General features: G+C 40.9%; 1 protein-coding gene across 15 annotated transcripts in view; it reads left to right on the top strand.

The window, feature by feature from the left end:
* LOC125883530 (uncharacterized) overlaps positions 1-12,749 on the top strand; it is a 61,762-nt gene that overhangs the window by 35,491 nt on the left and 13,522 nt on the right. Inside the window, exons 9-24 of one of the 15 annotated variants that reach the window (XM_049567864.1) lie at positions 1,240-1,338; positions 1,465-1,502; positions 1,827-2,436; positions 2,611-2,697; positions 2,872-3,922; positions 5,394-5,519; positions 5,619-5,653; positions 6,022-6,174; positions 7,909-8,037; positions 8,564-8,602; positions 9,410-9,535; positions 9,638-9,764; positions 11,017-11,187; positions 11,332-11,366; positions 11,801-11,968; positions 12,087-12,221. In XM_049567864.1, the coding sequence (XP_049423821.1) occupies positions 1,240-1,338; positions 1,465-1,502; positions 1,827-2,436; positions 2,611-2,697; positions 2,872-3,922; positions 5,394-5,519; positions 5,619-5,653; positions 6,022-6,174; positions 7,909-8,037; positions 8,564-8,602; positions 9,410-9,535; positions 9,638-9,764; positions 11,017-11,187; positions 11,332-11,366; positions 11,801-11,968; positions 12,087-12,221 (3,129 nt within the window). Of the gene's footprint in view, positions 1-1,239; positions 1,339-1,464; positions 1,503-1,826; positions 3,923-5,393; positions 5,520-5,618; positions 5,654-6,021; positions 6,175-7,908; positions 8,038-8,563; positions 8,603-9,409; positions 9,536-9,637; positions 9,765-11,016; positions 11,188-11,331; positions 11,367-11,800; positions 11,969-12,086; positions 12,222-12,749 lie in introns of all 15 variants that reach the window. The other 14 variants (XM_049567859.1, XM_049567861.1, XM_049567867.1 and 11 more) reach the window with 14 other exon arrangements.

A 12,749-nucleotide genomic window follows, 5' to 3' on the forward strand; every position in this document is an offset into this window, starting at 1 on the left:
TGGTTCAGCACAGCAGAAAAAAACCCAAATGCATATGGATAAACCTCGTATCATTTATATTGAAAAGACAGTAGTGCAAGAGTGCAAATGAGGTAGCATTTAAGGGGGATTTATACTTGTGCGGCACACCCTATGGCGTATATGTCAGGATAAATCACACACAAGACTTAAAATGCTATTTTTGTGGAGGCTTTATTGTCTTCACAATTTATTGTTTCTTATCTGTGAAATTAAAGTAAATAAAAGCTTTGTTTCCACTGAGGACAATGGTTTCAGCTTCCAAAAAAAAAAAACAGGAGGTCTGCATTGCCGCAACATGAAGTTACATTTCTGGTATCGATTCGACGCAGATGTATAAATCCCGCATTAACCCTCTGTCACCTTTGGTAAACTGTTTTCATTATAGACCGTTTCAAACTGGACAACATAACCATTCTAAATGGTTCCCTTTGTATTTCCTGTTTGAATGTATGTTAATGTAGAGGCAAGTAAACAGGGACCAAAGTTGTTGCCCTAGCAACAGAATAGCAATGAAATGGTCCATAGAAATAAGAAATATTGTAAAACTTCTGTATTGCTTTGTACAAACACAGAAAAAACACTTTCTCAAAAGGCAGTAGGTCATAACAGGTTATAAAAGTGACTCACATGCCAATCATCCGTGCTGACCTCAGCAAATAATGCTAACGGTGCACAGCTACCATTTATCCTGCATGGAGCTGCATGAACCGGACTGTGACTCCTGTACCGAGACAGCTCTACCTGAATACATGAATTGTTAGTTTTCATTTTAAAATCTGTTGCTTGTATTTTGCTGATATGATGCTTATATCCAAAGTATCTCTTTAACAAAACAAGTTTTATACCTCGTAACCATCAGGCCCACAAATCTAAATCCAGGTCTTGAGACATGTGTCCTTGTTGACTGAGAATATGGTGCGTCAATAGTCTTTTCCAACTACTGAAGGCACTATTATAGTTGAACATCAAGCACCAGTCGACTGCTAAGCTCTTTGTTACAGGTATATCTACCAAAACAGAACTGGAAAGATACAAATAATTGTCCTGTGTTGTTTTTTAATAGTTTATTGTAAGATCTTGGCTAAAGGAATACAATGTAAGTAAATAAATGTAAATGTAGTTGTGAGCTGTCAATGTTTCTTGTGTGAATGTAGTGAGTGGATGGTCCTGATGGATGTAGTAATGCACAAATGTGCCTTTGTGTATTCACACATCTAGGCACTCGTGTATTTTGAGAAAGAGGAGAGCGCAAAGAAATTAAAGAGCTTGAAGAGCATCGATGTGAAAGGAATGCCAGTCACTGTTGTCAAGGAGCAGGTATTATTCTTTGTTGTATTTATTTGTTACTGGGGAATATACATATTTACATTTGTCTGCTTTAGTGTGGCTACACTGTCAGTTATCAGATTCATCCATAACAAATGTCAATTTGTTTGTTCACAGGATGCTGTTTCTGAGGAACAAAAGAAGCCTTCACAGAAGTAAGATATATTTCATACAGACCCCTTTTAAACAGAGATGATCTGTTTTTGTCAATGTATTACAATAAATAATCGTTCACTGCCTAAATTTGTGTCCTCACTGAAAAAAAAATGTTACTTTTGGGGAATTTACCTAATGACAAAGAAATTAGTGAACATTTGTGTGCACAGGGGATGGAATAGAAGTTCCTCTGTATTTAACCTGTGAAGGAAAGTCAGACTATATTATTGCAAATAACATATGAAAACATTAAAACCATGATCTTGATTTCCCTTCTTATTATTGTTTTCTGCTTGACCCATGAAACTTACTTTTGTTCACAGAAAACCTGCCACAACCAGTGTCTCCACACGTCAAACCACTACTACAAGGAAGGCTCTTCTCCCTACACCTAGTGCGCCTCCGCTTACAGGGCCCAAAAAGCCTTCGTCTTTACCTTCTGAAGCCAACAAAAGTACAACAGGCAAACATGCTAATCAGAAAAGTGCAGTTAAAGGCTCAGTTAAAGGCCCAAAAACTACCACCAAAGCAAAGGTTTTGGTTTCCAAAGCGAAAAGTGTCTCAACCAAGCAGATTAACAAAATGGTAAAAACAGGAAAGTTGCCTGCAAAAGGAGATGTGAAAAAGGCCATGGTAAAGCAAAAAAGTTCTTCAGGAGCCAAGTCCACAGCTACAGAAAATCAGTCTGATGTAGAAAACTTGAAGCCTAAAGAATCTGAAACCAAGGTTCAAGAAACTGTGCCAAAAGACACAGCCATGGTTCCTGAAAATACAAAAACGACACTTGTTGAACCTAAAGAATCTGAACCCAGGATTCAAGAGGCTGCGCTGAAAGACCCAGCCAAGGTTGTTAAAAATGCAAATACGACGGTTGTTGAACCTAAACGATCTGAACCCAAGCCTCAAGAAGCTGCGCCGAAAGATACCGCCAAGGTTGCTAAAAATGCAAATACGATAGTTGTTGAACCTAAACGATCTGAAACCAAGCCTCAAGAAGCTGCACCGAAAGGTACCACCAAGGTTGTTGGAAATGCAAATAAGACAATTGTTGAACCTAAACAATCTGAATCCAAGCCTCAAGAAGCTGCGCCGAAAGATCCCGCCAAGGTTGTTAAAAATGCAAATACGACAGTTGTTGAACCTAAACGATCTGAAACCAAGCCTCAAGAAGCTGCGCCGAAAGATCCCGCCAAGGTTGTTAAAAATGCAAATACGACAGTTGTTGAACCTAAACGATCTGAAACCAAGCCTCAAGAAGCTGCGCCGAAAGATCCCGCCAAGGTTGTTAAAAATGCAAATACGACAGTTGTTGAACCTAAACGATCTGAAACCAAGCCTCGAGAAACTACGCCGAAAGACACCGCCAAGGTTGTTGAAAATGCAAATACGACAGTTGTTGAACCTAAACAATCTGAAACCAAGCCTCAAGAAGCTGCGCCGAAAGATACCGCCAAGGTTGTTGAAAATGCAAATAAGACAGTTGTTGAACCTAAACGATCTGAAACCAAGCCTCAAGAAGCTGTGCCGAAAGATCCCGCCAAGGTTGTTGAAAATGCAAATAAGACAGTTGTTGAACCTAAACGATCTGAAACCAAGCCTCAAGAAGCTGTGCCGAAAGATCCCGCCAAGGTTGTTGAAAATGCAAATACGACAGTTGTTGAACCTAAACAATCTGAAACCAAGCCTCAAGAAGCTGCGCCGAAAGATACCGCCAAGGTTGTTGAAAATGCAAATAAGACAGTTGTTGAACCTGAACAATCTGAAACCAAAGTTCAAGAAGTTGTGCCGAAAGACACCGCCAAGGTTGTTGAAAATGCAAACGTGAAGGTTGCTGAACTTAAAGAGTCTGAATCCAAGGTTCAAGAAAATATGCAAGAAGACTCAGCCAAGGTTCCCAAAAATGCAAATGTGACAATTATTGAACCTAAAGAATCTGAAATAAATGTTCATGAAGCTGTACTGAAAGACACTGCCAAGGTTGTTGAAGATTCAAATATGACAGTTGTTGAACCTACGCTTCAGGCACTTGGCAAAGCCAGTGACACTGAAGACACTGAACCAATGGAGATTGGGGAAAAGGGAGTTGAAGTGGCAGAGCCCATGGAAGATGGAAGTTGTACTGAGGGCCATGGAGAAAAATTGACAACTACTGAGGCAGTACCAGAAAATTCAGCAGACAAATCCAGTGAGAGTCAACCACCAGACAGTACAGTTGAGACCCAGACAACAGACACCTCTGTCAAAGCTTTACCACATGTCCAGCTAAGCACCGTGTCAGAACCAGAATCCACTACACAAGGACCAGAGACCAAGATGGAGGCTTCACATCTGGAACAGCAGGCTGTGGGAAGTCCGACTGAGGCCGCTGTGGAGGCAAAGCCGGCATGTCAAGGGGTGGAGACAAAGACAATTGAAAAAGGTTTGTTGAAGAACTTCTTGATGATTGGATAGCAAAATATATTAAAATGTGGCATGTTATTTGTAGAAACTGTTTAAAGGATAAAGGTCTTGTCAGACTGAATGCAAAAGTTTTGTGAAAATTAATTGCACGTCAGTTAAAAAATTCTAGCCCATCCACTGAATCCAAAACATTAGTTTTCGCCTTGAGCAGACAGTGGTAGAGGACAGCTGGTACTTGGCTGCTTCATGGAGCAGGGAGCTGAGGCGCAAGCGGAGAAGGGGCAGTCAAGTCCTCTTGCAGCAGTTAACCTCCTTTGTGGAGAGTCCAGGGAGGGATAAAAAAAAGTGGGAGGCCAACAGTGGAAGCTGGGGTTTTGTTTGCCTCATGATGTCGTTGGTTGCATGCCACAGTGACCAATAGTGATCGAAGACTGGCTTCATAGGCAGGCAGTGCTTGTCAAAGTCAAGGATGTTTTCTTGGTAGGACAGGTCTCACGTAACAACTGTTCATGCTGTGGAGAGTTTTATTAGCAAAATGTAACTATAAGATGAAAGGATGTTTTGCTGCCTCTCTGGAGTCTGATTGATTCACGAGTTGACGACGTGAATCAATCAACACACCTTAAATTTCACTGTGACAACTCTGACCATTATTTTAGTTTTTATGACATACACTGTTAGTAATGAGTGGATCTTCAAGCATATTATTTTCGGCTGGGTTCTGTGATCTACATATATTCTAATCCTCTCTTGGAGAAAAAAAAACCATTGTGGATTGTCGTTCCTGTGGGCTACAGCAACACTAAACCCCTGAGCTTGCCTGAGAAGGACTAAATGCACAAACCTGTTATCTTTTAATATCCCATCATTTTGTTCTGAAAATGGCGGCGTGCAGCCTCGTTGTGTGGACGATAAACGAGGTGCAGAGTTCCATCTGTATCACCGGTAATGAGGAAATACAGTGAGTGCTGGATGGAGTAGTGAGTGACAACAACCCCGCCCACATTTAAGAGTACTGTCTGTGGTGGAAACCTTAGGGTCTAGGTACCATGTCTGAAGGGTTACTGTTGGTTCCAAAGGTACCATACTGAAAGTGTTTGATGGAAACGGGGCTCTTGAGAAGGGTTTCACAAAAAGGTGTGGAAAAACAGAGGATTGTGGGGAAACTGAGTCATCCAAGTAATAGTCAACAGATATTTCTTACTTTGTTCTTTTTCATTTCACCCTCGTGTGAAAAGGCTTTTATTATTTATATTGTTTTGTTATTGTATTTAATTACTGTCAAATCATCCCATGAAAAGGCCAAAACCAACTATGTGTTCATACCTTCATGCTTTGCTAGTTAACCAGTGTGTCTCTTGGTCTCAATTATTTTTAGTTCAGGAGGTGTCTCGGAAGTTGTCTCTGGACCCAGCAGAAGGAGGGAGGGGGGATGATGATGATCTTGCAAAACACAGACATTCATCTGACTTAAATTTGATTTTTTGAAGATCCTGTGACGGAAGTGAAGACAGGAGCGGATGCAACATCAGCCAAGGATGCCTCCAGACACAACGAAGATACCTGTCTGACTGTTGGGGAGATGGTAGAAAAGCGCCTGCATCAATCCCAAATACGTAAGGAATCCAAGAAATTCTGTCTCAAGTGTCTGCATGTGGTCATAACTGCCTTTCTCCTTTTTTTGTTTTACATTTTTCTTTGTCTCTCTTTCACAGCGTGCCTAAAGCTGAACATCTGCTTCTCACCTAAAGTAGGTCTCCTCAAATTGGAATTATAAAGTACTGTTTTATTCACACATATTTTTCAAGTGATAAATTTGATGAGAGGAGTGTTTTTGCAGCCTGTCTTTATTCACCATAAACAACCCCACTGACACACTTTAGGTAAAATAATTAATGTAGCCTATAGTGTTGCTTAAAATATCCTGAGACTAGATTTGTTTCACGTACTATCACCCTCCTCTAAATGCTATTGATAAGTGAGCTTGTCCAGCCATCCATTTTCATTGGCTTATCCAGGGCCGGGTTGCGCGGTGTGCTTAAGTGCGCTTGTCTTAATCTGTAATCTGACCCTCATTTTGTCCCCTCTCTCTTCATTTATTTTGCTTCATTTTCCCAGTTTAATTCACTTAATAAGAAGCAGTTGCTCATAACCGACCTGCCGGTGTATCATGATGGCTGCTACACAGAGGAAGACCTCGCCAAACTGCTCATGCCATTTGGGTTTCAATATGGAGATGACAAGATCCATGTTGTTCCTCAGGCACTTATGGTAGGCACCAGATTATCCATCTGCTTTGGTTTGGTTTTGTTAATGTTGTGTTTCTGCTGTTGCTTTATACTCTTTGAGCAGATCCCGAGACGAATGGTCTGTGTATTTACGTTGCACAATAACATTTTTTCTTTTTCTGTTTTCAAGACTAGCTTTGCAACATTTACATTTTGTAAGTTAATTTGTGACATCACACCTAACTCGAACTTGCAGTTGAAATAACTCTAGATTACTTATCATGAGATGTTGCATACTTATTGTTATATATACAACCCCAATTCCAAAATAGTTGCTTTGAAAAATGTAAATAAAAACAGCACAGTTAAACTTTATTGTTATTGTTCTGTTAAATATACACTCAGTCTGAATTTGATGCCTGCAACACAGGGGTTGCAGGGGTTTCCAACTGGTGGGTCATGGTCTGAAAGTGGGTTGCGGGTTCATTATGAATGGACCACAAGTGACTCGCAAGTGTGTCAAGTTTGTAAAAAAACAAACTAAACTTAGAAGTACAGTGAATTTCCAGCACAGAGCTTTTATTTTGAAGTGCCATTTCCTGCTCTTAAAGGAGTAAATAACAGATAGCCACTTAACAGAGACAGTAAACTAGCTTGGCGACATGGCCAAACGCAAGTATGACATTGAGCATATTAAACTGAGTGGACCTTGAACTGGCGTTGAAGGAGAAATCTTGACCCCGCGGCTGGACCAGTCAGGAACCACTGGTAGAAAGGACATTACTACATGGGCTAGGAAACACTTTGGAAAACCACTGTTAGTAACAGTTTGTCGCCACATCTACAAATGCAAGTTCATTCTCTACCAAGCAGAGTGAGAGCCAGATATCAACAATGCTAACTTCTCTGCGTCTGAGCTCATCTGAGATGGACTGACACAAAGTGGAAAAGTGTGCTGTGGTCTGACGAGTCCATCATGGACGTCATGTCCTCTGAGCTTTAGAGGAAACAGACTGTCCAGATTGTTACCAGCTCAAAGCTCAAAGCCCCCATCTGTGATGGTATGGAGATGTGTTAGTGCCCATGGCATTATGGGTAACTTACACATTTGTGAAGGCTCCATAAATGCTGAAAGGTGCACGTGTTACAACAGCGTGGCTTTGTAGTAAAATAGTGCAGGGAAAAAATTATGGTCTGTTATTAAGCGAGAATGGGAGAGAATTTCATTTTCAAACTTCAGAAGTTAGTGTCCTCACTTCCCAAACGCTTACTGGGTGTTAAAAGACAAGATGACAGCTGTGGCTCAGACGTCGTCCACCAATCGAAAGATCAGCGGTTCAATCCTCGGCTCCTCCAGTCTGCATGTCGAAGTATCCTTGAGCAAGATACTGAACCCAAAATTGCTCCCCATAGCTGTTCCATCCAATGAGTGTGTTAAAACTGAGATGTGGCACCTTGTATGATAGCCTCGGCCACCAGTGTATGAATGTGTGTGTGAATGGGTGAATGTGGCATGTAGTGTAAGAAGCACTTTGAGGGGTCGGATGACTAGAAAGGCGCTATACAAATGCAGGTCCATTTACCATTTGCAAATCATTGCATTCTGTTTTTATTGACATTTTACACAGCGTCTTTTTTGGAATTGGGGTTGCATATATACACTAGCGGTTCCTATATGAATCTCATTAGATCGACTTTTACTACACTGGAAGATCCAAGTGCCTTGAACAAGTACATAAGAGTAGTAATACATTTTTGTCTCTGGTTTTCCTCTCAGGCCTTCGTCATGATGCCGAAAGTGGAGGATGTGCTTGAGATCATGAGAGTGTCCGTAAGGAAGGGCATTACTTTCAAAGGGTCTAAAATTGGTTTCCACGTGCTAGCTGGCGGTATCACAATGTCACCGGTAAGCATGCACACATCACTGTTTTTATTGACTGATTTTTATAGATGCCCAGTATTTTCAAGACCCCAAAACATAGACAACTTTAATTTTTCTCAGAAAAATGTATATTTGATAGAAGAAGCGGATTGATTGAAATTGATTTTCACTTGAGTTGTATGCCCGACTGCCGTAGCTAAATGTTGTTTTTTTTGCTGTGAACAGACACTGATCTCTGTGTTTTAAGGCAATAGACATTCTCTGGCGATGAGGACAGTAAAATAAAAAATATGCCGTGGAAACTGGACTGAACTTTTGGAGAGAAATAGTTAAAATACAGAGTGTTTGATCTATGTGTCTATTTATTGTTGTAATGTGATTTTCACCAGATTTTAATATTTAAGATAAATGATGATTAATTTAGATTTTAGAAAACTAAAAATGATAAAAGCCCAGAAACAAAACATCTATAGTGATATGTTAACAAATGTTTAGACAGTCTGTGTCTGGAGTGTATTTGTGTCAGGTATTTGTGATGTTTCTGTTTCAGCTTGGGATTTATTGGTCGCTGATGAAGTTGATGGGTTCAGTAAGTAACACATACACACACTTAATTCTTCCTTATTTATAAACTTCTTTCAATTTTGTCGGCAGCCATTTCAGTTAAACTTTGAAAAAAAGCCTTTAAAAAAAGTTTTGTATCTATTTGCATGGTACGGTGACAAGCTCAACTAATGCTAATGGTTCAGTAACGTTATCAAAACGACTCTCAGCCTTTATGCATTCATCATACTGCAGACTTTGGTGTTGTACAGGTGTTTTAACAAGTTAGTCGTGTTGCTTTGAGGCGCATGTCTTTGCATGTGATTTGTTCTCTGTTAGTTTAGGGAGCGCCTTATTTGATATGCAGTGGAGTTTTCTGTGAGAGGAGCACCCATCTTAAACATCAATATCACAGCTGGTCATGTTCATTTAATCGTGGGAAGCCAAAATCGTGATTAAAATGTGATCAATTGTGCAGCCCATTCATACATTCATCTTACCTCATCACTAGCACCTGTAGTGCAGCCAGCCACCAGGCGGATACATGTTTTGACTTTTGGAGGGCTATATCGCACACCTGGTTCAGATACATTGCAAAGGCGTAACACTTAATTTTGTCTCAGTTCATCTTTTAGGGGTCATCTTATTTCCTACGTTCATATATTTAACTTGACAAAAGCTGGAAACGGTCAGCAGTGATGTCGAACATTGAGGGAGCACATGAAACTCTAAGATATTGTCTTTTATTTTGAGGAACTGCATTCAGTACATGGATTATATATAGATATGCTGTGTGTGCACCTCTGTCCTCTGACTTTTTGGTTTGGATGTTCACTTCCTGTTGTTGATGCAGCATGCGGCTGACGATGGAGCGAAAACAATCTGCATCAAGAACATTTCATGGAGTGAGAGCAGGGAACTCAGGGAAGCTTTGAAAAAAATCGGCTCTGTCCAGAATTACTTGCCTCTGCTCAACAAGGTATGAAAAAACACATACAAGTACTTTTGTTTTAAGTGGCTTTAATAAAAGACTTCCTGTTATCACCTGTCGTTTATGTGTGTGTGTGCTTGTGTGTTCCAGGTATTTGTAGAATTTGAGTCCATTGGTGATGCTGATCGGCTCGGAGTTTGGTACAGTCTCCTGAAACAAGCCCCTGGCCACAAAGTCTACAGGCTGAAAATACCAAACAGACCCTGTACAACACTACGTAAGTCTCTCTTTTATGACCAAAAAAAAAAAAAAAGATGTACACACAGGATAAAGGGCCCTATTTAAGCTATCTATAGCGTGGTATAAAGTGCATGGCGCAGGTGCATTTAGGGTTTGTCCAACCACTTTTTCCAGTTAAAGGGTGGATAATCTGGGCGCAGAGTAAGGTGCAATGTGAATTCCATCAATCTGAGTGTCAGCTTCCATTTCTTTTTTAAGCCTGGAGTGCCTGTACCTGGCGCACTGCTATTTACATGGCGGGTTTGGCAAATGGGAGCAGCGAGTGGTTTTCTGAGAGTGATGCAGCAAGAGTAGTGACGTCACTGCAGGAAATATGGTGGGACATTTAAGCAGCAAAACTAAAAACTGTAGTTATATACTTGACAGAGGAAACGGAACCAAACTTTTAGCTTCTGAAATAATCAATGAAATTACGCTGCTCCTCTTACTTAAATGTTCACAGCGTCTTTCTTAATGGGGAGTCTGACAGCAGCTCTGCAGCTCTGTTCTGATCTCTGCTATGTTCACATTTTAGAGAATATAATGAATATTTTCCTCATTATTGATGTATTATTTCTCCTACCCGCAACCCATTTGCTCGTCACTGTGTGTGTATGTAACTCATTATGAACTCATGTATGTAGGTGCAGCTTACTATCTGAATAATGTGCCCTTTAAATAGCAGGAAAATACTGCGCCATTCTGATTTAGACCAGGTTTAAGACCAGGATAATAAAGCCCCGTTTCGTGTGCGCCGAACTCCACCTCCGCCAGTGCTTCTTCAAACTTCTGTCTCTCAACTCCTCCGCTTGCGCTTGCCATGGCTCTTTGTTGTTTGTTTTTTCCACTTCTTTTCTGTGTGAGGTGAGCGCCACCTTCCCCGGCTCCAGTTACAACAGTGTGAGGGGGTGAGTGGGTGGAACCACTCCGTTACCTCTCTCTGTGGATCGCTTGTTGTCCGCTTTCGTCTTGTCCGGATGCTGGTATCTGCCTGTCTAACAGCATCACGGCAAACTGGACTTAAGCCGTCATGTACTCCTCCACAACTGACATCATTGGCAGCTGCAACTTACTCCCTGAATTGTACAAACCCATAGATGAGAAGCTTTTCAGGGAATTACTTAGAAATGAATAAAATGACACGAAAGTAATAATAATGATTAGAAACACAACTACTGTGCGCCGCTGTTTTGTCATTTTTTAAATATATTCAAATGTAACACTTAGTTTTCTTTGTTTGTTTTTTGCAGCACCAAAACTTCCTGAGAATGCTCTACCAGACAGCAAGGATGTTGTTGCCGGGGCAACTATCCCGCTGATAGAAAATGCCGTTCCACAGGCCAGCATTGGACCATTTTGGGTCATGTTGAGAACTCATCCCTTCCTGTTCCCTACTGTGTCTCCTTGGTTCATCATCCCAGGTTAGACAGACAGTCTCTTCCTACATTATCATTATGACAAAGTATTTGGGTCTAAATTATATGTAACATTAAAGTGCCAAATTTACTGTTTTGACATATTCAGTAAATTAACTGTGCTTGTATATGTTCATTTTTAACTCCAAGGTCACCTGACAGCTGAAGGACAGGAGGACATTGAGGTAAAACTTCAACTTTATAGTTTTGAACTGGGACCTTCAGTATTTGGATCCAGTAGTTTGGGAAAAATGAGGTGTGCCAAATTTTGTAGACCACACTTTTAGTATGTCAGATACATATTTATAGGGCTGCCCTTGACCAGTGGTTGTCATTTAGGGCCATTAGTCGACTAGTTGCCCACATATTTACGATATTAATTTAATCACTAAATGATATATTTTGGGCAGGGCAACACTGTGCTTCATTACAGAGAAATACAAAACCGTCAATAATTATCATTATATCTACCTAAGAATCGCATAGTTCTTGTTCATATTTGTTCTTAAAATGTTTTGCTCATCTGAAAAGCCAGTGTCACCTGACATCAAAATGCACCATAAAGTTGAATAAGTGTCAACACGTGAATTAAACTTTGGGCTTTGATCGTGTTTTCCAGAAGGCCAGTGGTCGCGGTTCCATGTGCCCTACGATCATGTTGACCGGTTTGCCGGGAATCGGCCACTACAAGCATTTAGACGTGGCCAAGCTGGTCTGGCGGTATTTCCCCAAACAGAACCTTCACTCCCTGTACTACAACGTGGTGGTCTTACCGCTGCAGAGGAGGGTAAGGAGTAGACACTGCAGACTGGTACAGAACATAAATTCTGTTCGTTAAATAGAGCTGTGTTGTTTGAATTAAGTTGTTTTTTCCCCTTTCCTTTCTTTCCTGTTTTCACCTCCAGGCCTTTGTGTTTTTCTCTGATTGGACTACGTGCTGCGATTTTGTCCGAGATCACATCACAAATCCAGTTTCTGTCAAAGGCTGCAAGCTCTGTGTTCACTTCGTCTTGGAACACATGAAACCTGAATCCAGTGAGGTATGAACACTGAAAAACACTACAGGGCACCTGTGGGCTCTAACACTGAGTGTGTTTACATGCACAGTTTAATTCCCTTTTCATTCGGAATGAAAGTTCATTCCTATTAAAAGTGATCTTGTAAACACCTAATTCGGAATGAAAATGGCCAACGCAATTGAAAATTAAATCCGATGAAAGGAGCTGGAATATTCTGTTTCTAATTCCGAATGAAAGAATTTCTCACATTCCTCTTTACGTTCATGTCGGCCTTTCTGCGCATGCTCGTTTCCTTGCCCTTCTGGCGCAATGATGTATATAGCACGCATAGCAACGGGCTCAGATAGAGCAGTCGGACTTGTTGCACTCACCGGTTTCCATTTGCCTTCGACCTTCTACCTCCCTTCTCCTCCTCAACAGACGAAGCATTAGCAGAGCAAGGTTGTTGTCGTACTGCTGCTTCAAGAATATAAGCAAAACAAGCCCGAAAAAGGCACTAAGAACAGCGTCGTCAAGCATCTTGTTATCCAGAGCAAGGACTACAGTGTT

Source organism: Epinephelus fuscoguttatus, linkage group LG23 (assembly GCF_011397635.1).
Source record: "Epinephelus fuscoguttatus linkage group LG23, E.fuscoguttatus.final_Chr_v1".
Lineage (NCBI taxonomy): Eukaryota > Metazoa > Chordata > Actinopteri > Perciformes > Serranidae > Epinephelus > Epinephelus fuscoguttatus.